At 37.0% G+C, this 25,327-nt stretch overlaps 1 protein-coding gene across 10 annotated transcripts in view; it reads right to left on the bottom strand.

The window, feature by feature from the left end:
- Nucleotides 1-25,327, bottom strand: part of CASK (calcium/calmodulin dependent serine protein kinase) — a 191,013-nt gene that overhangs the window by 28,948 nt on the left and 136,738 nt on the right. For all 10 annotated transcript variants that reach the window (XM_064706397.1, XM_064706406.1, XM_064706424.1 and 7 more), the window contains 7 exons: nucleotides 25,082-25,203; nucleotides 9,653-9,730; nucleotides 8,268-8,348; nucleotides 4,299-4,487; nucleotides 3,730-3,808; nucleotides 1,346-1,431; nucleotides 199-267 (listed from right to left, as the gene is read on the bottom strand). In XM_064706397.1, coding sequence (XP_064562467.1) covers nucleotides 199-267; nucleotides 1,346-1,431; nucleotides 3,730-3,808; nucleotides 4,299-4,487; nucleotides 8,268-8,348; nucleotides 9,653-9,730; nucleotides 25,082-25,203 — 704 coding nt within the window. The remainder of the gene's footprint in view (nucleotides 1-198; nucleotides 268-1,345; nucleotides 1,432-3,729; nucleotides 3,809-4,298; nucleotides 4,488-8,267; nucleotides 8,349-9,652; nucleotides 9,731-25,081; nucleotides 25,204-25,327) is intronic.

Here is a 25,327-nt window from a genome sequence, read left to right as displayed (position 1 = left end):
CTGATGAGATGAGTATGAAGGCAGGGCTGAGTAGGTAGGTGGGACCTACTCGTGTTCCGTTATCTTTGTTGTAAAATTGGTGTGCGATCTAACAGGACAGGCAGAAACAATTTCCCAGAAAGCAGGAACATTCAGCCATCAGCAGGCAGTTAGTTACAGGACTGAGGAAGAAAGGGGATGGCTCATTAAATTCATTACCTCACAGGATGAAGACTGCGTGCGATAACTTGGCACAATCTTGAAGGTAATACTTCCACGCATTTCCCTCTGTGAAAAAAGAGGCATTTTGAAGAGAACATCTCCAAATTGTTAATGCTAGAGAGGAAAACATCATAGTCCAAGTATGAAAAGCTAAAATGCTATGGATGAGTTGTCATATCACCTATAAACAAACATTCATATTGCCCTCATTAATCTAAAGGATGAACAGTTTGTTCACCTGACTAGGTTTTGAATGCCTAGAATGCATTACCTTAGAATGCACTACCTTAGCTAGATGAAGCACATAAACATTAAGTTAAATTTCCCAAATTTTTAGAATTGTATTTTATGTAAGAGATTCAGAGATGTGTAGGCTTCTTCCATGTTAACCTTTTCTTTGTAGCTATATTCTTATAATCTAAAGTCTTTTCTACCAAAGTGGCATGTTCTTCCCTTTCATCATACATGTTAAACAGCACAACTGTATTCAGTTTCTGGAAAGCTGCATTTTCCTGAAGGTAGGAATTTCAAAAACAGTCTTTCATCAGAACAAGACATGGGGTCTGCCACTTTGCATTTACTATTGTATAAGAATATTTATAACAAGTAGTAACTCCAGAATAGCAGCAGATTGTGACAACATATTTTCTTAAATGGTAATCTGAATACTCATGAATACCACGTGGCTGACAACTGCAGGACTCGATCTGGACAGAAATCTGAGCAGATCACTTCAAGAGATCTCAGTTTCTCCCCTTTCTCTCTTTGGCTGGCTTACTGTGACGCCAAAAAAATTCTATTTCCCTTGAAGCTTGTCTAGGATTAGTGATACCATCCAAGATGTCAAGGTTAGCGTTGCACGCAGAAAAATTAGCAAGTGTTATGGAAATATCAAACAGACTCTACTAGCAAGGACAAAGGTGGAGTTTTACTGGAAAAAGACAGACTGAGCTCAAGGAAATGTTTTTTAAATTTTTAACTCTGAGCTCAACTGTAATAAACTGAAATAACTTTTTGTTGCATGGACATGTAGCCTATCAAAAACACTAGAAAAAGGGGAAGTTAGAACACAATTACACAAAAGTTTTGACTAAATAAGACAGGTACTTTTATAGAGGATATGAAGAAGACTTCAGGCACTTACAAGCATTTTTTGTAGTTGCTCTACAGTTTGATTTGCCACACTGATTCCGTTTATTTCTCTGATTTCATCTCCTACGTGTAGCGTACCTGCAGAGTTAACACACACACAATCACCTCAGTTTCTACAAACTGAAATAATTCTTACACAGCACTGTTATTCATACAAAGGCATAAACAGAAAACAACATTAAAATAATTGTTTTGCTAGATTCAGAAAAGGACTTTGTATTAGCTACAAATCTGTCTTTCAGAGTGCAGTGAATACAAAGCAAGAGATGCCCAGGCATCTCCTCAGTAAACAGGAAAAACATGTTTTTGTAATTAAACAATAATATTGAATCAAAACCACCATATGGCCTGGAATAGTATAAAGATTCTCTGCTACTATTCAAAATATAAAACTGATGGAATTACATGTTAGACTGAGAATCAGATTCAGTAACATCACTGTATCAAATAAAATCCCCTTTTCTGCATCATTTCCCATTTCTGTCACTCTGACAGAAGTGAATATTGTTATGTTCATGACTGTAAGGAGAAGTATACATAAAAACTGGGAATAAAGAATGGACATTTGGCAGACATAACAACAAACAGACAATTTTTAATGACTGAGACTGGTGTTTCATTTCTACTGAATTCTCTGGAAGGTGTGAGTAGATGGAGTCTTTAAAAGCTTTTCTTCCCATTTCAACTCTGCCATGTTTGGAATAAGAACAATTTCAATCACTAGGACTAGGCAGAGCCGGCCTAGAGACAGAAGGCAACTTCACAGCAGCTACAATTTTGTGACTGGGAACTGCACAGTTTGTGTTTAATATTGCTGGACCTGAAATGACACAATTCCTGTAAGCCTCACAGCAGACTTATTATGCAGACACTGCTGATATTACCTGATATGGCAGTTTTCCATACAGCAAAGAAAAAATGACCTAACACTGCCCAAAACCAATTCAAGGCACAGGCCCTACCAACAGGATTCAAAGATGGTGCTTGAGATCACTGTCATATTACACTTGTGTTGTTCTATTCAGCAAAAATATTTTACATACAGGCTATGCTGAATGAAGCAGTGAATCTAAGAGGCATCTAGAGCACTAACAGAATTAGAAGCATTAAAAAAATAGATGACCATACTAAAGAAACACTGAAGTAAAGCTCAATTTCAAGTGCAGAAGCACTACCTTAGTTAGATGAAGCACATAGAGATTAAGTTAAATTTCCCAAATCTTTAGAAATAAAAGATACTGTATAATTAAAAACAAGAGTTGTAATGGGCACAGTTGGATATTTTACCCAGTTTTAGCAGCTTTTAAAAGTTTTATTAGCCCCATTATGGAACACAGTCATGTGAAGCAATACTGTGCAAAGCATCACCACTACCTAAGCACAGCTGGAAGAAAACCTTGCTTCGGTGAATCTTAGAGAAATCTCCTTTTAAAACTCACTTTCAGAAGCAAAATAAATTTCAATTCAGAAGGTCCTCCAAAGACATAGAATTCTCTCTGAATTGCATCTTTGTTTGTATTAAAACTTTTGCCTTTCCTGCTTCCTGACAGATTTTACCATATCAGTGAGACAAAGTGAATATGTTTTGTCTTCCCAATTACCTGTTCCGAGCTCCCTTTGAAACAGAACAGTAGGCTAGAGAGAACTCTTGACTGAAAAATTAAGAAAATTTTTGTTTTCATCACAAGAAAAAGATGGCAGACTGAAAAAACTGAAGTAACCCTTCCATGGCTGCAATCCAAACTTGCAGTCAACAACCTAGTAGGGAAGTTCATCTGTTTAAAGCAGGACAAAACCCAGTTATTTCTGGACATCTGATCTGAACACACAAAATGACAAAAAGGAGAAGACTGTGGATGAGAAAAAAAAGCATGTTTGCAGGATTTTTTACGGTAGTGAATACTGAAAATAAAGATTTAGAATCTAGGCACAAGTAACATTTTTATTTCAAACTGCATTTCTGTGATTCTCAACACCAAAAATATAAAGATCCTCAAGAACTGTGTGGCCAAAGCTCTTTCATTTTGGCAAGAGAAAGTACTGCTACTTGTGTAATTTTTTTTTTTTAATAGAGGATTAAATAAATACAGCTCCAAAATTATTGGTGTTTCCATCTCTTACTGAGCTATACTCAGTAATAGGGTAGCAATTATTCTAATTAAGACTTAAATGAAACACAGTGGGCCCTCACCTCAAAACACTGGCAGACTTCTGCAACTGCAAGGTAACTAAAGCAGTTAGCAGGAGTCCATGCAGGCACAGAGAGACACTGCTATGGAACAGCAGCAATCAAAATCAGGAGAATGTACACAGTTTGTACAAAAGGATCTAAAAAACCTGTGTATGAAGACAAAGCTCTTCATGAGATGTGATTACCTTGCCGGTGAATCATTCCTCCGTGCATAATTCTTGCCACAATGCAGTGGTTCAGCTCATTCATTTTTAAAGTGATTCCCTAGAAAAAAAGGAATGTTTATACTTTTAAAATAAAATATTAAGCACTGTGATTCTTAGTGGTTAAGAGTAGTCATGTTTCCTGAAAGCTTGAAGGCAGGGTATAAATTTTAAGATTAATATAAAATCTTAGTCACTCACTTCAAGATGAGCAATAAGATCAGACACTGTTTATAAGTGAGGATGCAATACTTCAACATATGAGTATGTAAGGATCTGGTTTGTTAAAAATGTGATTTTATACTGAAGTGCTCAGTTGGGTTTTATACTGAAGGCTCCAGTTGGGCTTAAGGACTAATTTGCTGTAGCTTTTAAACAAACTCAGCCCTGGTGGCACAGCAGCAGTGTGAGCACACACAAAGCGTTTCAAGGAGGATAAATATCTATTCCAGTTAATTGACAACCCCACCTCAAAGTGAGAAAATGACACTAAAATCATCACAACCCTGGTCTCTACCAGCACAGAGGGAATAGTGAGCTTCCCCCCCTACCATGGGCTCGTCTGTGTTCTTCTGGAACTGCACCAGGCGGACGCGCGTGACGTTCTCCATGTCCATGTCGCCGTTGGCGCTCTCGGGGGAGTCCCCGTTCAGGTAGGGCGAGGTGGGAGGAGGCGTCACCCGCAGCGCTTCGTCACTGTAAACTTCATGTGCCACTACATCATGGGTTTGAAGTAAGGCCTGCAGGACAGCACAGCAACAAAATGTCACGTTTCCATCATCTCCCATGTCCCTTGCTCGTTCCTTGTAAGGGTTTTTTTTGAAGATTTTCAAGGAAATCCAAGATATTTGTGCCCCATTTCCTACTGAAGAACTTTTCCTTTAAAGGAGTAAGATAAATTTTCAGACTGCAAATTCCTACACACACTGAGACTCTAAAGCCTGCATGAGTTAATGTGATTTTCACTGTAGGGACTTCAATGAGAATGATGCTGTCTCCCTTCCCCTCATCCTCTCGACACCTGTAGGGTGAGAGTGAATCCATCTCTATGTGCACAGACAGAGAATCAGGAATCTCCCTTTCTGTGCAAACCATTCTATAATAATTACTCTAGTAAAATGGAAAGCTACTCAGATCCCATGCTATCTCACTCTAATCAGGCAGACTGTAGATCAATACCAACTGAATGAAGTAAATACTGGTTTTTTGTTGTTTGCTACCATAATTGCTTCCATAGTCCCCCCTCCCCCTAGAACTTGGTCCCAGCACAACAACTGAGTTCAAAATGCTTCACAAAAATTAAGAGTGCAAAGCAGCATACTGCTAAAATACTGCTTCATTAGCTTTCATTAGCTACTTCAGTACACTTCTGAAGTGTACTGTGTGATAAAAGGTAATTTCTTAAACACTTTAGGTTCTCATTTCTCTAATTAATTTGAAACTATATTTGGGAAGTCAGCACTATAATGATGGAACAAAATTCCCTAAACTAACAATGCTTTGCCCATATTCCCTCCCATTTTCCCAGTGTTTCAAGCCCACTTACATACATACTACTAGTTAAATATTAACCTGTATCTGCATTTCCTATTTCTCATCTTATTTTGTCAACCACTAAGCTCAAACTCAAACTAATTCCTCTGCATTGGTCTGCTCTACTGAATCAAAATTTTATATTAGAGATCTCGACCATGTAAGTTAAACAACTTTAACAATATTTAATAAAAATTTGATTTATTTGTGTGTCCATTAATGTGTGGACACTCCACACATAACTCCAATGCAGGTTAATGGTTGGACACAATGACCTTGGAGGTGCTTCTGTGCCCCTGCCTGTGTCTGTTACACTCTCCACACTTTAATATTACATTTCTTATGTAATCCAGGTGCTTACATTTTTATCACATCAAATATTTGCCCTGCTTTACATTATTTTTAGCAATAATATTCACCTTGTAGGAGGTTAAAATTTGGCACTTCCAGCATTTTTAAAGGTCCGTAATTATACTTAATGACTTCTGAATATGTTCACAAAAATGAACACTACTTCAGAAATACATTAAAGTACAGCAACCTCAATTTAATATTGAAAACATTTAATAAAAAAGATTCCTATTGGACCTTACTTAAAGATGCCTGTGTTTAGGCATTTCTGTGAATTTTGATAATGTGGTTTCTTTCCTGTCTGTTTTTCTGTTGCAGGACATGATAATCCTGCTAAAAATGAGTTTAACTGCTTTCTGCTGTACTGCAGGATCACTGCAGAGAACAGGACAGGAAGGCAAATGATGATGGATAAAACTTCAATATGTCATTAAGCAAAAGTCTCCTAGCAAATATTTCAACTGTTACAACATACTAAACTTAAATAATAGAATCTTTTACACATGAAACTGGCATATTTGAAAAACTACTGAAAGTTGGGAAATGGAATAAAAGCTCTTTGAAATGTGTACATACATAACAAGTGAGGTACTTGACAATGCTTTTAAGAATTCTTAAATTAATTATCTACTGAAAGGCCTTCATGCAAAATTTACATACATTTCTTTAAATTAAAATGTTAAACATGCACAGAATAAATTGATAATTTATTTCTGCAGCCATAAGGCACATGAGGGCAAAAGAAAATTAGAACAGAACACCCTAAGATCTGTTACAAACACATTGGCTTTGGTTCTTTGAACGCCTGCACACAGTTTAACCCACTAACACTGTGGTTAAGCAAATAAGACAGGTTATACTCTTTTTTCTTCTGATTAGGGATATACATTAGGTAAAAAAAATACTAAAATAGTCCATTACCATATAGGTGTTAATGCACACTCCTACTTATTACACCTAATTGATTACTGAATTAATGTGCATTAATAACCAGAATATTGCTCTGTACAACACTTGGCAAACACATGGAGTGTGGGTTAACAATATTGGTTTATATTATTATAATTATTCCTTTATTTTATAATTATTCCATTATAATTATTCCTAGTTTATATACTTATAATTATTCCTTTTCCTAGCAGTTTCCTTATGAAGGCTTTTGCTCTGAAGGGAAGTTTAGCAGAATGCAACAAATGTAAAAATAATTTTATTGAAGTCTGCAACCCATAGAGGTGCATCTGGGAGCAGGAGTGGGAATGATGGAGAGGATGGAGTTGTCCTTTGGCATCTGGAGACTCTGGGATCTGCAGGTGTGGATCCACACCAACTTATGCTGCTTTAATTGCTGCTTTACATTTTCCCTAACACAAACTGTTTCTGTTCACCTGCTCATTCTGGCTCTCCAGCATCCCTGTTATCCTAAATTCTTTTTGCTAAATGGTTACTTGGGGATTTTTTTTTTTTTTTGGAGTAATTTTCTACTAGTTCAGCTGAGGGCAACATTAAAGTGCAGTTCTAGATGAAAGCCAGAACTACAAGGGAGAGGATGAAAGATGGGGAAAAGGGATAATGGGACTTCAGCAACTGGTAATTTAGCCTGGGATATCACAGATTCACTTGCTGAAATTACTCCTCATCAAAAGTACTTGTTATGGAATTGCAGCTTATTCCTTATGAAAAAATACTTTTCATAGATTTGCAACAAAAGAATTCTGACAAATGGTTTTAGATTTGTGAGCATATCAGGGAACAGTGATGCCTAAAAAAGAGGATTTTCAACTCAATTTTCTTGTCACTTGATTCGATATATGAAATTTCTATATACCACTATCACTTTTGTTGATACCTACTCTGAAAATAATTTATACTTAAAAAATGCTCTTTCTCAAGAGCATTTTTTCTCTAGTTCTTCATGGTTTAGCAATACTGTGGGGTAATTACACACACAAAAAAGTAAATAAAATGAACCTGTCAGATTCCAAATGAAGCTGAGTAGGGAAAGTCAAATTCTTGATTTTAACCTGACAATAGTATTTAAGCAGATTTAAGCAAACATGTTTATTTCTCAATTTATGAACTTCACCTACAGCATAAACAAAAGAAATCCTTCAAATTAGAAGAATTCAGCAACTTGAACCAAGTTACAAAGCAGTAACATCTCTGAATTTAGGACAATTTTTGCCCTCAAATCAGATTTGGGAAACAGACACAGTAAGTGTTGGTATGTAACACAAACTCAACAGACTGTACAAACTACTGATTTGTTGTAAAATAATATTAAATGAACACTTATTTTGCAATGAATTCACATATCTTTATGCTAAGAAGACCTTTGGAAAAAAAAAAAGGAGGATCCCAGCTCTATCTATGGACATCCAAAAGGATTCATTCTTTCCATGTACAACACAGACCTCCAAAAACAAGTGAAACTGCTCCATAATTACACGGTAATGAGGACCAATATTGATTCTTTCGCCAATTCTTTTGCCAGAGCAGCAGGTTAGAAATACTTATCAACAGATGCACTGTACGCAGTTCCATCCCTTGCAGATTTTGAGAATTTACTGAAGTTTTCTAACATAAAGAATATGAAAAAAAATAGAAAAAAACCACAAACAAGAGTAGGATCTGCTTACCATGAAATGAGGTTGTGTTAAAATACGCTTTAGCTCCTTTGCATCATTGTTCTCTGGGTAACATGAAATTTCTTCCAATACCTGCAAAATAAGCAGCAGAAATGTCCCATAGTAACTTTCTTTTAAAGCTGCTGAAGAAACTAAACCCCTCACTGCTCAGTCAGAATATCCCCAAATGATTATACACACCAACATTTCTGATACAGGGAAGGGTTTAAGAGAATGTGCCCCTACCCAGCTGCCCCGAGAGAATAAAATACCTTGTTCCAATGTTCTCTCTGAAGGAGATTAAAGCAGAAATTTGAAGGATTTTTGTTTTTTAAATTGACAGCATTCCTCCATCAGCTAAATACATGGTGACCGGAATGGAGTGCAAACAGGTGACACACAAGACCTCCACCAGTTGTGCTTCCTTACATGGTCTCAATTTATTAAAGCAGAATTAAAAACATTCCAAAATCAATTTTTAAAGACACCAAGCCTAGGTGGGCCATCTGCTACCCCACCTCCAAGCTCCAGATTTTATAAAATCTGAGTCACTTTATCACTGGGGAAGGAGGAGTAAAGAAGCTTTAACTCATTTGCCTGCAACCTGATTATTACACCTTATTTTTCACATGCAGCTAGTTGGAAAATGAAAGCAGAGTATTTTGCTTCTGGAAGCACCCCCAGGATAAACTGACAGCAAATTTTGCAGAACAGGACTTGAGGGCATCTATCAGTGTGACTTTAGTTATTACATAGAGTTTTAAAGTCTTCCTCCTTTAATAGGACAAAAACCAGTTTTCCTATGATGTAACCCCTAACAACTGCACGAATTTTTACTGATAATACATAATACAATATGGGTCTGGGTTTTTTATTACCTGCCATAAATAAGCAAATAACATACTATTTGCAAGGTACAAGAATTAAGAACATCTGTGTCTATCTTTGGTCTTAGTAGGCCACCTTCTCTGCAATTTCCAAGTCTGCTCTTCTTAGACTTATCTATGATAAACTTGGGGTTTTTTCAATTTAAAAAGCTGACACTTCAAAACATTTCTTTTTGTGACTAAGTTTTATAAACATCAGATTTCTGGTGCAGATAAATAACCTGAACATGAAAGATTCTGCAATTACCCAACAGGAATGTTCCTTTTAACATCACTACAGTTGAAGAAAAGGTTAAATGATTAAACTGAGTAATATTCATAATCCTTACACAGATAATGGAATTCTGCAAGTTTATGCAACTTGTTTACGTAACTTGGGTAAGCAATGGTAATATTCCAGAAATAATTCAGATAATGAGCCAGAATACACATCTTAATGAAGAAAAGTAAGTTACAGTTTAAATACAATCAACCTTTCAAAGCAGAAAAAACATACTTTAAAGCCATTACCTCTTTGGCTCTCTGTACAGCATCACTTGGAGGATTCCTGATTTGTGGTGAAGATTTTGTGTTTATTTTGTCATAAAGCTGAAATAACAAGAAAACAAACTACTGAAATCATATGCTACTTTACATAAATTAATAAGTGTTTACAATAGCCTGCTTATGTTACCAGGATTAGGATGATTGTTAAACTGCAAAAGCCCCAGATGTTCTGTATACAAAATCTAGCAGCCTAGGGTTTTGGCTTTTCATTTTTAAACATTTCCTGATTTGAACAGTGCCATAGATTCAGAGTTCATAGGATGACATGGGAAAGTTCAAGAGGTTAAGGGCTTCTGCAAACCTCCCATGCTTTTGCCACAGATTTACAGAAACTATATTCTTCTACTAGAAGTGACCCTATGAATCTTGAATAAATGCTACAAACCAAACATTCTGCTATAAAATCAAGTTAATCTGCATATCTCACTTTTCTCAAAAAATCAAACATTCTGAGCAGTAATTTAAATAAACCTTGGAATATGGGAAAATGCTCTTGAAGACAGAACATTACAAAAGCCAAATACTCTGAGAACAGAAAAACAAACTTTCCAAGAATGAGCACTCATAAAAAAGGGTAACCTTATTTTACTAGGATTTTCTGTTACACAGAAGAATGTCATTGTATTTAAACAGGCTACTGCAAACCTTCCACATTAATTATTTTTTAAAAAAAACCCATTTTTTTAAAAGAACCATTTATTTTTTTAAAAGAACCATTCAACTATGCAAAGCACAACAGAAGAAAGATCTTTCTTCACGTTTCAAATTAGAGATAAGACATTATAGGCTCTTCCTCATACAAACCTAACACACTGTGCATGTTTTAAAAGAAAAAATATATACTTAAGAATAAACAGGTACTGTGATAAGCAGTATTTTCAATTAAAACCTTTTGGTTTACATTTCAAGTGATTTAAACTTGGTCATGGCTGTAATTATTTTCTAATTATGTCAGACTATTTCTTTGATAAATAAGACAGAAAAAAGGCACAAATAATATTTTTAGAGAATTAGAGACATTTTTATCACAACAACAGTGGTGAAACACTGCAACAAGTTGCCCAGGGAAGTTGGGGAATCTCTCAACTTTGGAAACACTCAAAATTTAACTGAAATTCAAAATACTGAATATAAAAAAGCATTCAAAATACAAAAGTGACTCTAAAACCTTCAGCAAACCCTGACACTGCCAAGGATGAGTTGACAAGAAATCACCATTCAGGCTGCTCAGCAAGGAGGGCTCAGGAGCTTCCTCTGGAAGTTCTCAGCTCCACTGTTTGGCTCAGAATGGCCTTGGATGTTGGAAAAAGGGAATCCTGCCAGGACACAGAGCTGCCCTCTTCTCTTTCTCACACAACATGAAATACCACTCAGTTTTAGATACATAAACTGCCATAAATGCAACCCAACCATCACCATCACTTCCCTGGGTTAACAATTTAACAACCATGTTGAACATTTCAAGCCCATACACAAATAAGCACAAAACCAGCAAACAGTGTCACTTCCAAAAAAACATTCCCTGCAGGACAGTTACACCACTCTCTTGGGGAAAGAAAAGTAAAAAAGTCAAGATAAATCAGTTTCTTCCAATGCAACAACTTCAGCTTGTGCTGCCAAAACACCACTAAACTCCACAATTTAAGCAGCCTTGAAAGCTTTGTGATAAAACCCTTCTGCTAGTTTGTAGTTCAGGACACATTTTATTTTTGCACACAATTATTTGTTTTACCTTTTCTTAAATAAATTAACAAAATCTTCCCAAACTCCAGCACCTGCAAATTACAAAGTACCACCATTCTATGCCTGTTAAGAAACTGCACTGAGCACTGTGTCCTGACCAAAGCACGGCAGAAAACGCACAATGCCCACCATGAATATTACTGAATGTCTTTTTTTCTTTTTAAGAGCAATGAAATTACAGAAAAGTTACCTTGAAAATATTTTTATTAGTTACTTCTAGCAATGGTTGAAAAGCTAAGTGTCTGAAGTTGCTGATTTCCCTCATTACTGTGACCCAAAACAACCAGGAGTTTACAGAAACAATTTTTTCCCCACTAACATGGGAGAGTTATCTTCTGAGATTAGGAAGAAGGCAAAAAGAAAATTAGGGAGCAGAGTTCCTCAAAGAATGTTTAGAAAAAAAATCAAGGCAAAGTTCAGACTAAACAAGAGTGCATTTGTTTTTCCACAGTGCCTTCATGCTGAGGCATGGCACTTAAATTTCATCTTCCAGGATTTCTGCTTACTGAGGTTTGCTTTGAAGGCACCAAAGTATCATGAGGAACTCTGACAGCAATTAAAAGAAAAACCTTCATATTTGCATTAAGGTTTAAGGATGATACATTACCCAAGGCAAGGAATGTATTCATTGTCGAGCTAGAACACAGCCTCACCCAGAGAAAGGATGTGGATTTGGTAGATTCACTTGCATGAGGAGATCTCTTAATTTTGAAATGGCATACTCTAATTTAAGTTAGTTCATGGAGGTTTTTTTACAAGTGGCAGGCAAAGGAAGCAAAGCTTATAACGTGCATTAATGCACCAGAACTGGCGAAGCAGTTCCATCTCCCTTGCAATCTTTGAAAAAAGACTGGTTTTGCAATACTTTTCAGTATTTTTGCACTTAAATACTAGCTGTAGCAGAAGCAGTTTAGAATTAAGGAATTTACAGTTTGCATAATTAATTTGTGAAAGCATGTGAATGTAAAGGTTTCATTCAGACATTAAAAAGAACATTTGCTCCCTTGGATGTAAGAACCTAACACACATTTACATGAGAGTTTTAAAAGAATGTATAAGAGAACTTTGAATAACACCTGTTTGTACACATCAGAGATTAAAGTGAACATTAATTACATTTCAGCCAGGCTCTGTATGCTCAGTGGGGTAGAGAACACATGGTGTAGTTAGCTACAGTATTTCCATTACAGAAACCCATCCTGTTCACAATGCTGCCTGCTTTCAGCAACCCTGAAAATCTGAGTTCTACAGGGATCATACCAAAGGTGGTTTCTTGCAGAGAAGAATGAACTGGCTCATTCTTCACTGTTCTCTGCAGAAAGCTATTCTATGCAATAGCAACAGCCTTACAGCAGGATAAAATGTGTGCCCTAATCATGGCTTTCTCTTTGCTGGGAGTCTCTATTTTCCAGCAAATAACTCTGCCCTCTCAGCCCAGGAACCAAACCTCCAACAATTTCACTCAGCAATAAGCATAAACATATAAATTAAAAATTTATAATAATTTTAAAAAAAGTAAAATGCCACATCATATGTAAGTTTTGGCATTTCCAGACTTTTGAATACTTTGTATGTCAGTCTCACTCCTCAGCATCAGTTATTCTGCATTTCCTAGAAAGAAAATTGAAATTGAGAGCTTGCTCTTGATAAGATAAACAATCTCAACTGATGTATTAATGAACTTGTTATAACAAACATACATTGACATTATAGCTAATAAACAGAATAGTACTGCTTATCAAAACAACAAGTTTTGATTTAAATTTTGCATGCTAGAACACAAAAACTATGAAGAGAATACCCACAAGTTGAGTTGCTATCAGTTCACCAGCTTTTGCAGTGTCAAGACATTTTGTCTTCTGCCTGTACAAAGGGAGCTCCTCTCTTCTGATATTTAAAGCAGATAGCCCAAAGCCTAATCCACAATCAGGCAGTCGAGACAAAACAACAAACTCTGCTCTTCTGACTACTTTTTCAGATGTGCAGAAATTCCTTTTTAACCATTTCCTGCAAGAGGAGTCAGAATACTGTTCCAATGCAACTCCCATTCAATGTCACACTGAAAAATTTAGGTATTTCACAAGTAGCAGAAATGCAGCTTCACCACCTGGTCTGATCCTGAATGTAATAAAGATCAGATCACAGCGAAATCAGTAAGTATTTTAGCTACTCAAACCTCAAAGTTCCCGTGAGGCAAGTGAGAAACTTCTTAAAAACAAGAGCTACTGAACTGCTAGAGCATAAAGCCTCGTGATCATTCAATACAAACACACATTTTGTGGGGATCCAGTTGCAATTCAGATCAGATAACTGGCTTCCAACCTCAAATATTAAACATTGAAACACCTAAAAATAATCATTACAGTATGTCCTTATATATTTCACTTTCTCAACAGTTTAACCACAGGCAACACAGTGATATTAGAGGATTGTTTTTCATCACTTTTAGGTTTTGGGACCATCTAAAAAATTCTCATCTGGAGGTGCTGCCCCTTGCACAGCAGCATTTACTAACACAGAGGGTTTTTGCTTTGTTACCTCCCACAGCTCCCTGTCCTGGTTCTCCATCCACCCCAGAGGTTTTATGTGCTCTGAGACTGAAAGAAATTCATGACCCACTGAATAAATAATACTCACAAGTAGAAGTATCAAAGAATGGCTAAAATTAAAGGGCCAATTAGATTTATGCTAGATCACATCATTCTTTCTTCTGCCAGATCTGTTTCACATCTCCTTTTCCATGCAAAATATTATAATGTTCCCATGGGTGCCTCTTTTCCTGGGATTCTAAGCTCTCAAGGAAACACATCCCTTAAGCTAATAACTCTTACTGGAAAACACAGAGTAGCAAGGTCACAGCAGAGGCCTTATCTTTGTTTAAAGACAGTTTACTCTTTCCAACCCTCTGTTCTCCACTATTAAGGACTGTGCATGAAGTTAATTTTTACCATTACAGCATCAGAGACCTAACATTTGCTTCCCAGCATAATTCTACAGAACAGGTTACAGTTCCATCCTGAATCAAAGTCCAAAGCATCTTTCAGACTCTAATTTGTGCCTGCTAGAGCATTTTGGCTACAACTTCAAATATTTTTCTGTGATACTGTAGAAGAGGAGCATAATCAACATCTGCACACCAGTTCCTCACCCAGTGAAGTGCTGAGCGATTCAAACAAAACCAATTCAACAAAAGGGTTCAGGAAGCAGTTTATCAGCTAAAATCAAGATTCTCTGACAGAGTGTTCACAGAAGACAGTGTGAAGCAGAACATGAATTCTGTCTGAACAAGTGTTTGTTTCTGTCATGCCCCAGAACTGGCAGCTGCCAACACTGCAGCTTGAAGCACTGACACTTTCAGTAACCCTGACAAGGGTTATGCAGATTTGAAATACTCAATTCCTCTGTACATATTCACATTCAAGCAACACATGAATAATCTTTCCAGTAAAAAATGTTGCAGTAGCAAGTGGACCCTGAATTTCAATTTTAAGTCTGATCATTCACATGAAAGAACAGAAATACATACTCTTCTTCAAATTTTAAAAGAGGAACTTTTATCTGCAAAAAGCAGGCCAACTGTACTTTGTTTTAAGAAGTCACCTATATTCCTACATACTCATTATGTGTCTTTTAGAACAGAGTGACACTTGGTGCTACCTGTATCAGAAATAAACATAAAATCAGATTTTCTTACACCTTTACCTACCACACGCAGGAGAAAATGATGGCAGCTAAACTCAGTCAGCCCTATGCAATTTCAGCTTTTACTCAAAGCTGCCTTATTTTTTTGTACCATTCTTCATCTGGGCTTCTTCACTTGTTTTGTTATAAACGAAAACATAACTTTTTGGAGGTAAAAACAGAGGACAGAAACCCAACTGGGCAGAACCATTTTTCTCTGAGCATTAGTTCAGCTCCCACTGTGTGTGACTGGCAAACAAGTGTATTGTAAGGAGTGGGAATGACAAACTTCACTGCACAAACCCTGAAATCCTGGCACACCACTGAAGTTAAATGCCAACTGGAGAATGTTTAATGTGTATTAACAGGCTGTTAATGACCTCATTTCTGAGGCACAAAAGATAATACCTGCTTCTTAGGGGTCAGTGCCTTGCTATGGGAGAAGGAGATACATGAACTGATCTACTTGAAGAATGGATAGAATAAAATTCCTGACCCTTTGTGTGTTGTACAGACAACAAACTGCCTGCCAGACAGAGCAGACAGAACAACATCTTAGTAAAACACAAATGATGAAGATTTATTTTACTGAGGATGAACACAAATGACAGGTGAGACATACAGTTCCCTTTAGTCAAGGTGGAACCCTGAAATGATTTTAGGCTCCTTTGAGAAGGAAAACACATCCCCCAGCCACACCCAAAGACTGTGCAAGCATTGCCTTTGTAGTGATCCAAAGGGTAAAAAGGATCCCAGAAAGAAATCCTCTTCACTGCCTTCCCAGGGTGTCAGAGGCAATCTGGTGACATGAAAGCTGTAAGGAAAGCACACAGCCCTTCACCTGTGCCAGCAGCAGGGAGACATTAGACACTAACAGTCAATCTTTTATCAAGGATATCTTTCACTGACATATTTTGTATGCTTGGAGACATGAGGGGAACCAGAAGGTTCAGGTAAAGAACACTGAAAAGGTTTTTCATCCTGTTATGTAGCTAAGTGTTGGCACACCTGTTGTATATCTTTTGATCAAAACCTTAAAAAGTGAAATGTATCCAAGTTTAAATTCTCTCAAAAGATTATAATGCTGTAGCAAAACTGCAGGCAGTCATGAACTGTTGGGAAATCACACAAAGTTTAGTCTGAAACAAAGACTACACAAATCCCTGCAGCTCCACACACTGATACAGTGACAAACAGATTCAAGGACACATTTCTGCTTACATTGGTTCAGACGCCACAGATATTCAGTAGTATCTGATTTGTATATTCTATTTCTTTGCAAGGGTTGAAGTTTCTACCTTTAATGTAAATGAGCTACAAACAAATTTTAGCTCTGTTGTGGAATATATTCCTTTTTAGCACAGAGTATCAAGTGCTATGCACTTACTCTGTGAAATCAAAGCCTTACCACTTCAGAGGCAAAAGAGCCAAGGAAACGACTATATTTGTACAAAGTACACTCCAGGTGTGTGCATCTTTTTCCCCACAACTGACTTTTTGAATTGTACCTCTGGATTTGCTTCACAGTTACCAAGAAGATTTTTATTTATTTATTTATTTATTTTGAGTTGTCTCACAGAAGTACTGATAATGAATGGTTATGCTACTCCTCAAAATGACATTATTTTCTTCTATTTAATTTCAGGTGTCCCTAAATGCCTCATTCATGTATGATGAACCCAGACAGTAGTGTCTGACAGCATTTTAATTCCTTACAAAGCAGGACTCTAACTTAGTAATTTGTCTCCTATTTTAAGGAAAACACACATTAATACTCATCATAAAAATGTTATTGACTGTAGAAGCTGCAGTTCTCCACCAGTGACAGCAGATGTTGAAGACATGCCAGACAGTACACAGACATAACCAGACTTTATTCTGTTCACACTGCAAATGTTTTAACATCTTTTGCAAAGATGAAATATGCCAAACTAGGATGAAATAAAGGCACTGATTTACACATGGCAGTACCAATAAAACCAGCACAGCAGTTGGAAAAACAAAATTCAAAGGCCTCATTTAAAAAAATTCTCACTCTGGAATGTTCCAGTAGTAGTGTTGGGAAAAATTTGGGCTTAGAACATTTTTTCCCGAGGTACTCTGACATATCAGTGACTTCAAAGACACAAAAATCCCATTATTTCAATAACAGAGTCATTTTTTTTTCTTCTTTTTTACTGCATTGGATATAATGGAAGCTGATCTTAACAAAACCAAGGCAAAGCACTTTTTAGAGATGACACCATGCAGCTGATCAGATAAAAGGAAATGTAAAAGACATTGAAGTGCTGGAGGGAGTTTAGATAAAGGGTCTGGAACAGAAGTCTAAACAGGGGGAGCAGAGAGCTTGGGGTGTTTAATCTGGAGAAAAGAGGCTCAGAAGAGACCTTATCACTCTCTATAACTCACTCAGAGGAGAAGCAAGCTGGGGGCTGATCTCCTCTCCCAAGTAACAAGGGATAGGTCAAGAGCAAATAGCCTGAAGTTGTGCTAGGGAAGGTTTTAGATTAGATATTAGGGAAATTTTTCACCAAAAGGGTTATCAAGCTCTGGGACAGGCTGCCTGGTGAAGGGGTGCACTTGGCAGTGTTGGGTTTACAGCTGGACTTGATGACCTTAACGATTTTTTCCAACCTCAACGATTCAATAAGCACCAGGAAAAACAACTCCCTCAGTACAAAAGGGCTTTATAAAGAGATTTATTCCATGGAAAACACCTTGTACACCCCACAGCATAACCTTTGCTCCTGTCTTTCCCCCACCTTTCAATATGGACTTTAATAACCAAGAACAGGAACAAACAGAGTTGGGTTAGGCCTGAATTTGGGCTTCATCCCCAAACCTGTTGGCCAAAGTACCTTGTCAGGGTTGGATCATCACCCTGAAGAGAAAATGCTAATGACCACAAACTTCATTCCAGGGGGATACAGAACTCATAAAACCAGTAAAATCCACAATAACTAACAAGAACACAGCTCCTCCCCTGCTTTGTGATGTGGAGCATACCTTGCACCAGGAGGTGCTAATGCTGGAATTCACAACAATTCTTGTTTCTCCCTATTCACATGAATTTTTCTGCAAGGAAAATTCTGTATCAATTTTCTGAGAATAAAAATACATAAAAATACACTGCAATGAGATCACCAGCACCTAGAACAGTCACCAGGCCCCAGCCAAGAACCTGAAGGACTGGAAGAAGGAGGCAGAGAGGACTGACTGAATTCAGAGACAGAGGCAGAGCTCACTGGGCTGTTCATACATTGCCTTTGGGTTTCTGAATGCAAACTAAGTGCAGACGGAAGTATCACTGCAAAGTTAAGCTCCCAACACTAAGAAGCTGAAGCATTATTCAAGATTTGCAGCCCAGGTGCTGCAGCATTTCCTTATTTTTGTCATTTCTCAGAGCAGATCCCAACTCTAGGAGAAACAATAAACCCAAGAATCTGAAGGTTTATAAGGAAAAAAATCCCAAACACAACAGGTAGCCTTCATGGTTAAAAAGAAACTTGAACTACACACAACACAAGAAGTGAAGAAAATGTAGAAAGTTAAATATGAGATTGATCCTCATTATCTCAAGACAATATCAATGAAGTTAATTAAATATTTCACAAGTGTCAGGAACACAGTGCTACTGTTCTTTGATGTATCAGGGCCCAGTAACTTAAAACCAGACTGAAATAATGGGAATGTTTAGTTCCATAAAAAAAAAGAAGTCTATGGATTTGGAGTAAGAGATGTTGGTGCACACAGACACAATGACACACCTTTTGCACAGGGGAGATGACATCAAGCCAAGAAGAATGGCTAAGTACTAAAATTCCTATTTAAAATACATTATCAAGCTGAATTTCACTCGAGAATTCACCACATCAGTATCAAGCTTATAAATATTCAAAATGACAGAATATTAGTGAAAAAGAAAACAGGTTAAGCATAACAAAGTAACTCTCACAGTATCATGAAAACTGAGCCAGAATTTTGCATTGTTAGAAAGTGGTGGATACATAAATTTCTCAAAAATTACTCTCAATTAATAAAAAAGTAACTGTTGGCTCATATTTGTATTAGCCTTGGGTTTAAGAGATTCACTCACTTATCAGTATTACATATTATAAAAATGTGGAACAGTGCCTTCTGCTCTGAAGACTAAATATAAAATAAATTCCCCATTTCATTTGTAAGGCAGAGGAACAGGAAGAACAAGAAAACAATGAGAGGATGCTGAGTGGCAAAGTGATCCACCTATCCCAGCAGCAGAGAAAATTAAATGCAAAGGTACAATGGAAGATGAAAATTGAAAGTATTTTAGAGAATGATTATGAAATAATGCAGAAGGAATTCCAGGACAGCCTCTGCTTTTTGTGTTCTTTCAGAGAGAGCTTCCAGAGAAGTTACCTGTTGGAGAACAAATGCACTGCTCTGGTGGTGAGGATCCAGCCCACCTGCTGAAGGAATCCTCCCCAGCTCTCCCTAAGGCTTGGCCATTGCTCTGTCTCAGTGCTGGGAAAGGAGCTCCCACTGCAGAGTGGGACAGTCCCTCCCACTCCTGGGGCTGAGCACGCTGCCTTGCTCTGGGATAAAAGCCAGATTTGATTCCCCAAATAGCAAGGTGCCTTCCTGCCAACATACTTTCTTCTGGGTTGCTTTTTTTTTTTTTTTAACAAATATTTTCCATGTGTTTTTGTCTTACAATGATAAGAAATAAAGGACAATTAAAAATATGAAAACAATGTGTTTTAAAAATGATAAAGTAATATTTCACTTAAACATAACATGCTCTGAGGGCTTTTAAGCAAGGCATCCATAACACACTTTGTGGTCTGTTTTTGCAAAAGAGAAGCATTCAGGTTTCACTAAAACATGTTCCTCCTATAAGTGCTAACAAAATCAGTATTCAAGAGGGTAAGGACCAATGTGCATCCAAAAAAACTCACACCACACTATGTGATTCACATATAAAATAATTCTATTCACATCAAAACAGCAAAACTGGCTGATCTAGGAAAATATTTAAGCTTTTTATACCTATCTGCTAGTTTTAATTTCTACATCATATGATAGATATTCCACCAGACTATTCACGATTTAAAATAAAAGAAAAAAGGAAATGAAAGCAACCTGAGGAGAAAAATCTAAAGGTATTTTTGTCTGTCTCCCTCCCTTTTTTAAATTATTAAGTATACATTAAAATTGTTAAAGTAATTCACTTTGCTCAAAATGAGCAGATCAGGGATAAATACATAGAGAGTTTAAAACATTGTCAAGCAGAGGACTATAGCATCAGCCCTGCCTGGACACTGCTGAATAACTGCAACTGTTACAAAGGACATTCAAATTTACTGTGCCAACATCCAGCCTGGGAGGGTAAACAGAACAAACCAAAATAAACCCAGTAGAAAGCTTTAGCCAACCATCTAAGAAGCTAAACTGAGGTTCCAACAACATTCATTTTAGCAAAAAGGAAAATATGTTTCCTTAAAAGTCTGGACTTCAGGACAAAATCTGTCTGGATGACAGAGTTCAAAAGAAATCCTAAGGAAACTCTGAAGTGTGCACAGATGCAGGTTCCTGTGAAACACAACCATGAGCAGAAAAGGATAGCAGACACAGAAGTGAGATTCTTTTGAGAAATCAGCATGCCTTAAATATATTCACTATGAATATAAATTAAACTAAAAAAAGAAAGAAGTGGCTGCACACTTATATATAATACAAATGGCCAGTGCAAAATGTATTTATCCTTTTTTAGTTAAATATGTGTGTAATGTATTAAGCCAGCAAAAAGTAAAATAAACTTTCTTGAAAGCTTGTAACATTTCTATCACAGAAATAACAAAACTTACCTCAATGATTCCATCTATGAAATTAATGTAACAAACTTTTAAAATTCACAGCCAAAAGACATCAGCCTAGGGAACTATCTCTGCCTTGGGACAGACAGATGCAGACAAAGCCAGCAGAGAGGCCCCAGTCACACAAAAGCTGATATTGTTCTCCTGCTGGGTGAAAATCTCACTTGTAAATTGAGGGACATGTGCATTCAGAGTCAGCCCAGCCAGGGCCCTGCAGAGGTGACCAAAGCACAGCAGAATGATTTCTCTCATCTCCTTCAGGGCAGGCAGCTGCACCAAGCAGCAGCTCCTGGGTTTCCATCTGAGCAGAATCCCTCTGACGCACTGACAGAGATGAAACATCATGGATAAAACACCATGGATAAAACTCTTCTTTATCAGTCCTGCTAACACAGGACAGCAGTGTCTCCCAGGATGTCTTTCATGAAAGTCAATAAAAAAGAATTGAATTCAAGCATTTGATAAGGCTTCTAAAAATCTGTCCATGGTAATAAAAAACTGCTTTCACTACTTAAATTTAACTCTGTTTTTCCATTAAGTTATTTATATACTGTACTGTATTCTTTATCATCTAAATTGGATGCTGGAATGAAACAGTCTATAAAGCTTTATATAGTCATAAATCCAGACATTTCTAAGTGACACAGAGAAATGTCCTACAGCATTCATCAAAATTTTGATCATCACACATTTAACAGAGCAAAAGAAAAGCAAAATCCCTCCAAACCAAAGTTACTCTTTTAATTTAAAAAAAATCAATTAATAAACAACAGAGTTTTTAGGCAGTGAATATTTCTATATGGCTGTTTCTAGAAGGGCCTTTACTCTCTGCAGCAAACACAATTAAGTTTTTAAAAATGAAATGTGAAACTTCTGTACAGGAAAAAACCCACTCAACACAAATAATAGGATTCTATAAAATGATGAAAAAAACCACACAATGAAACTATTCTTCAAACCCACATCAGAATATGCTTCTGTATTGCAGAATTTGGCTGAGAGTGATTAACTACTTTCTAAGCAGTTGGCACCTTTTTTCCCCTTGTTTTGAACACTTTTGGCCACCAAGTAAATTAGAAGAGAGCCTTAAGAAGTTACCTAAACAAATTATTCAATTAAAAAGAATCAATCGGATGATGCCTTCTGTGGCCTTCAGAGGTGCCTGTCCTCATAACACCCAAGTTAATGAATTACCGAGAAAGAAGATTTCTATTTTGTAATCTGAAAAAAACCCAACAGATGGGTAACTTGCAGCCTTAACAAAATGATTGTTCTTTCCTTCTTGGCCTTCAGAAAAAGTTATTTCAGAGGCAAAATAAGATATTTCAGCAGCAGGCATGATCTACCATCATGTGCTTAATCTAAAAATAAGGATAACTCTTGAGAAAGAGTAGGAACATGAGAACAAATTTAACTGTGGAAAATGGCCACAGAAGAGGAACCGTATTTAATGCAAAGTGACAGCCACAACTTCACAACAGAATAGAAAATTCCTACTTAGTGGCACATAATGGTTTGTGGGTTACTTGGTCTGGAGGCTTCAGTAACCCCAAATACTTTAAGAGGAATTAAAAGTTTCCCTGGCAGAATTTCTTCCAAGTAGAACTGGTGATTTTTCCTGAGAAAGAAATTGAAATAGTATTGGTACAAAACCAGAAATCAATCTCCCACATGTAAGTTACTGACATGAAAAAGCTACCCTTCCAAATAATACTGAAACTTGCTTCAGGCTTTAGAAGACTTATTTCAGGACATTGCATTGTTTCAGAATTTTAGTCTGTATTTTTCTAACCAAAGTATCCTTGGGAGGATTCTATCATTGCCCTTCCACATAGCATAATGAAAGAAAAATGCTTTTTGATGTCATTTTGTTCTCACAGATATCTTTATAAGGTGCAATTAAATGCATCCCTTTCTGTTTATGAGAATGATTGTGATGAACAATGTGAAAATTGTACGAATTCACGGCTGTTTTTTCTTATTTGAAAAGCTACAACATATCATTACAGCATTACCAGGTTATGAATGAAGTACCAGGAACCTGACTGGTACTGTCAAGAGCAGAAAAAAGCAAAAGCATTGCAGAAGCATGACTTAATGTCTGGCAGACCTATTACCCTGAAAAATACTGAAACTAAGGCCATGTGGTTTACCAAAGCCCAAAAAGTTATTTGATAACACAATAATGGTTAATAAATATCTAAAACCTTTCTGCATGAGTGACACAAGTATTTTGGTTCTTACTACACTCATTTTCTACTCCTCTCCAGATTTTTTATTCCTTGTTCATATTAACTGAGCACCTTTCTGTACTGCAGCATGCCATATAAAAAGTAATTTAAGCATCTAGGACACAAGGTAGGTGAACTTAAATTGGGAAAAAATATTCATATTTTAATGCAAATTGCAAAGATGAGTTGTTGGAGATGCAATTCAGGAAAGTCATGAGCTCCTAGTCCCTTCCTCCTGTGTGCCCCATATAATTTTATGCAATGCCTGTTGATGTAAAATGCATGAACAGTTATCAGAGAACAAAGATGAGAACTGCACTGTTGTGCCAGGGCAACGCCACCATCACTGAGCAGCCATCCCCCTCTCTGGATGCTCCAGTCCCAGGGGCAGCAGAGCTGTGGGGAAGCTCTGCCAGGAGCTGGGGCCACCTCCAGACTGGAATCCCTTGAACTTCAAGAATGCACAGAATTCAAGTGACTGATCAAACAGTAACAAGTGTACAAATCATTCACTACATTCTAAAGAGTCTGCACACCACAGGACCTGTGGCACTTTTTATATTCAGCTTGTGCTCCTGCAAAGCTGCACAGAGGAACCAGAGCATTCAACAGTTTTGCAGAAACTCTCTCAAGTCTCTACAAACATCATCATCTACCTGCAGATCAGACAGCTGGAATGGCTCCTACTCCTGTGGCTCTTTCACTGGGTGAAAAACGCACATCTTGTTAGATTTGTGATATTCACTGAGCTGTGCAGTTTTAGACATTGTACTAAAAAGGTCATCATCCATGTGATCACACAAACATTTTGGTTTGATCCAGGAGTGCATATTTTAAATTCATTTCACTATGCCCACCTACCATTTTTTATTCTTCACTGTACACTGTTACCAGAACATATTTACTCTCAAACAACATTAAAATAAAAGATGCTGTTCACCTACCAGTGGTTATTCAGCCCACAGGACTGCAGCACAACTGGCTTAGAGTAAAAGCAGTCAGAACCCACAGAACTGGCAGCCCTGGCTCCCCAGTGCCAGCTGCTCTGCAGATGCGTCACTGCTGCGCCACAGCACCTGCCAAGGTGCCTCTGTGCATTTGGTTCCATCTGGAGTTTTTTCTCAGTGCTTTGAAAAAAGCTGGTCTTCCCTAAAAGCAAGCTCTCTGTCTTCAACATGAAGTATCCACGTATCCCAGAAAAAAAACATCAAGGGAACTATTTTTTCTGCTACTTTTTTTGACTTTTACTTTAGACCTCAGTGCTGTGCACATACAAAGTCACTGACAGCATGGTGTGCCTTTGAATTTGTCATTCAGTGAGTGTTTTGGCACTCCAGTAAGATATTACTGCCTTATAGACTAGCAGCTCTCCAGAACCACAGAGAAATACAGATTTTAGACGACTGAGCCTATAACATACCATGTCCAAGTGTGAAAGAGAAATGAGCATATCTTGATGCATCACACAAAAAATTTCAAACTTGTAAGAATATCCCCAGACCTGGCCTAAGATTAGTACATTTAATGATAATAATAATAATAATAATAATAATAGAACACGCACAGTTATAAAGTTCTAATTCATGTTTAAAATAAAAACTAAAATCTAGCCCTTATTAAGGGGAAAAAATTTCTGATTAATTATTTTATAGCAAACCTATTAACTACAACTCTTAATCACTTACACATCCTACAATACTCTATATTGCAGTCCTAAAAATGTATTTTTGCATAAAGTGCTGGAGGATTCTTACATTCTACAAATAAAGAAATTGATTTTGATATCAAACAAGAAAAGAGAATATGCTAAAGATAAAACAAAATGTTATCCAATGGACAACAGATCCAGGAACACATTCAAATTTTTATCACAGAAAACTTACATCTAGTAATGTGTGAAGATGCTGATCCTGGAAAACACTGTGAAGAAAATCTAAGTCTTTTTCACTGCAGTCTGTAAGTGCATGAATTTCTTCCAGGCTGTCCAGCACCTGTGAGACTGCTCCTATGGGGCAACAGACAGGGAAAAAAAGAGGAAAAAAAATCAATAAAGCAAAGGCTCATGGTAAACTGAACTTTGGAAAAGGAAACTTTCAATTCATCTGGTACAACTGGAATAGGATCTTAAA

This window comes from Zonotrichia leucophrys, chromosome 1 (genome assembly GCF_028769735.1).
Source record: "Zonotrichia leucophrys gambelii isolate GWCS_2022_RI chromosome 1, RI_Zleu_2.0, whole genome shotgun sequence".
NCBI lineage: Eukaryota > Metazoa > Chordata > Aves > Passeriformes > Passerellidae > Zonotrichia > Zonotrichia leucophrys.
This window is presented reverse-complemented; position numbering and strand designations above follow the sequence as displayed.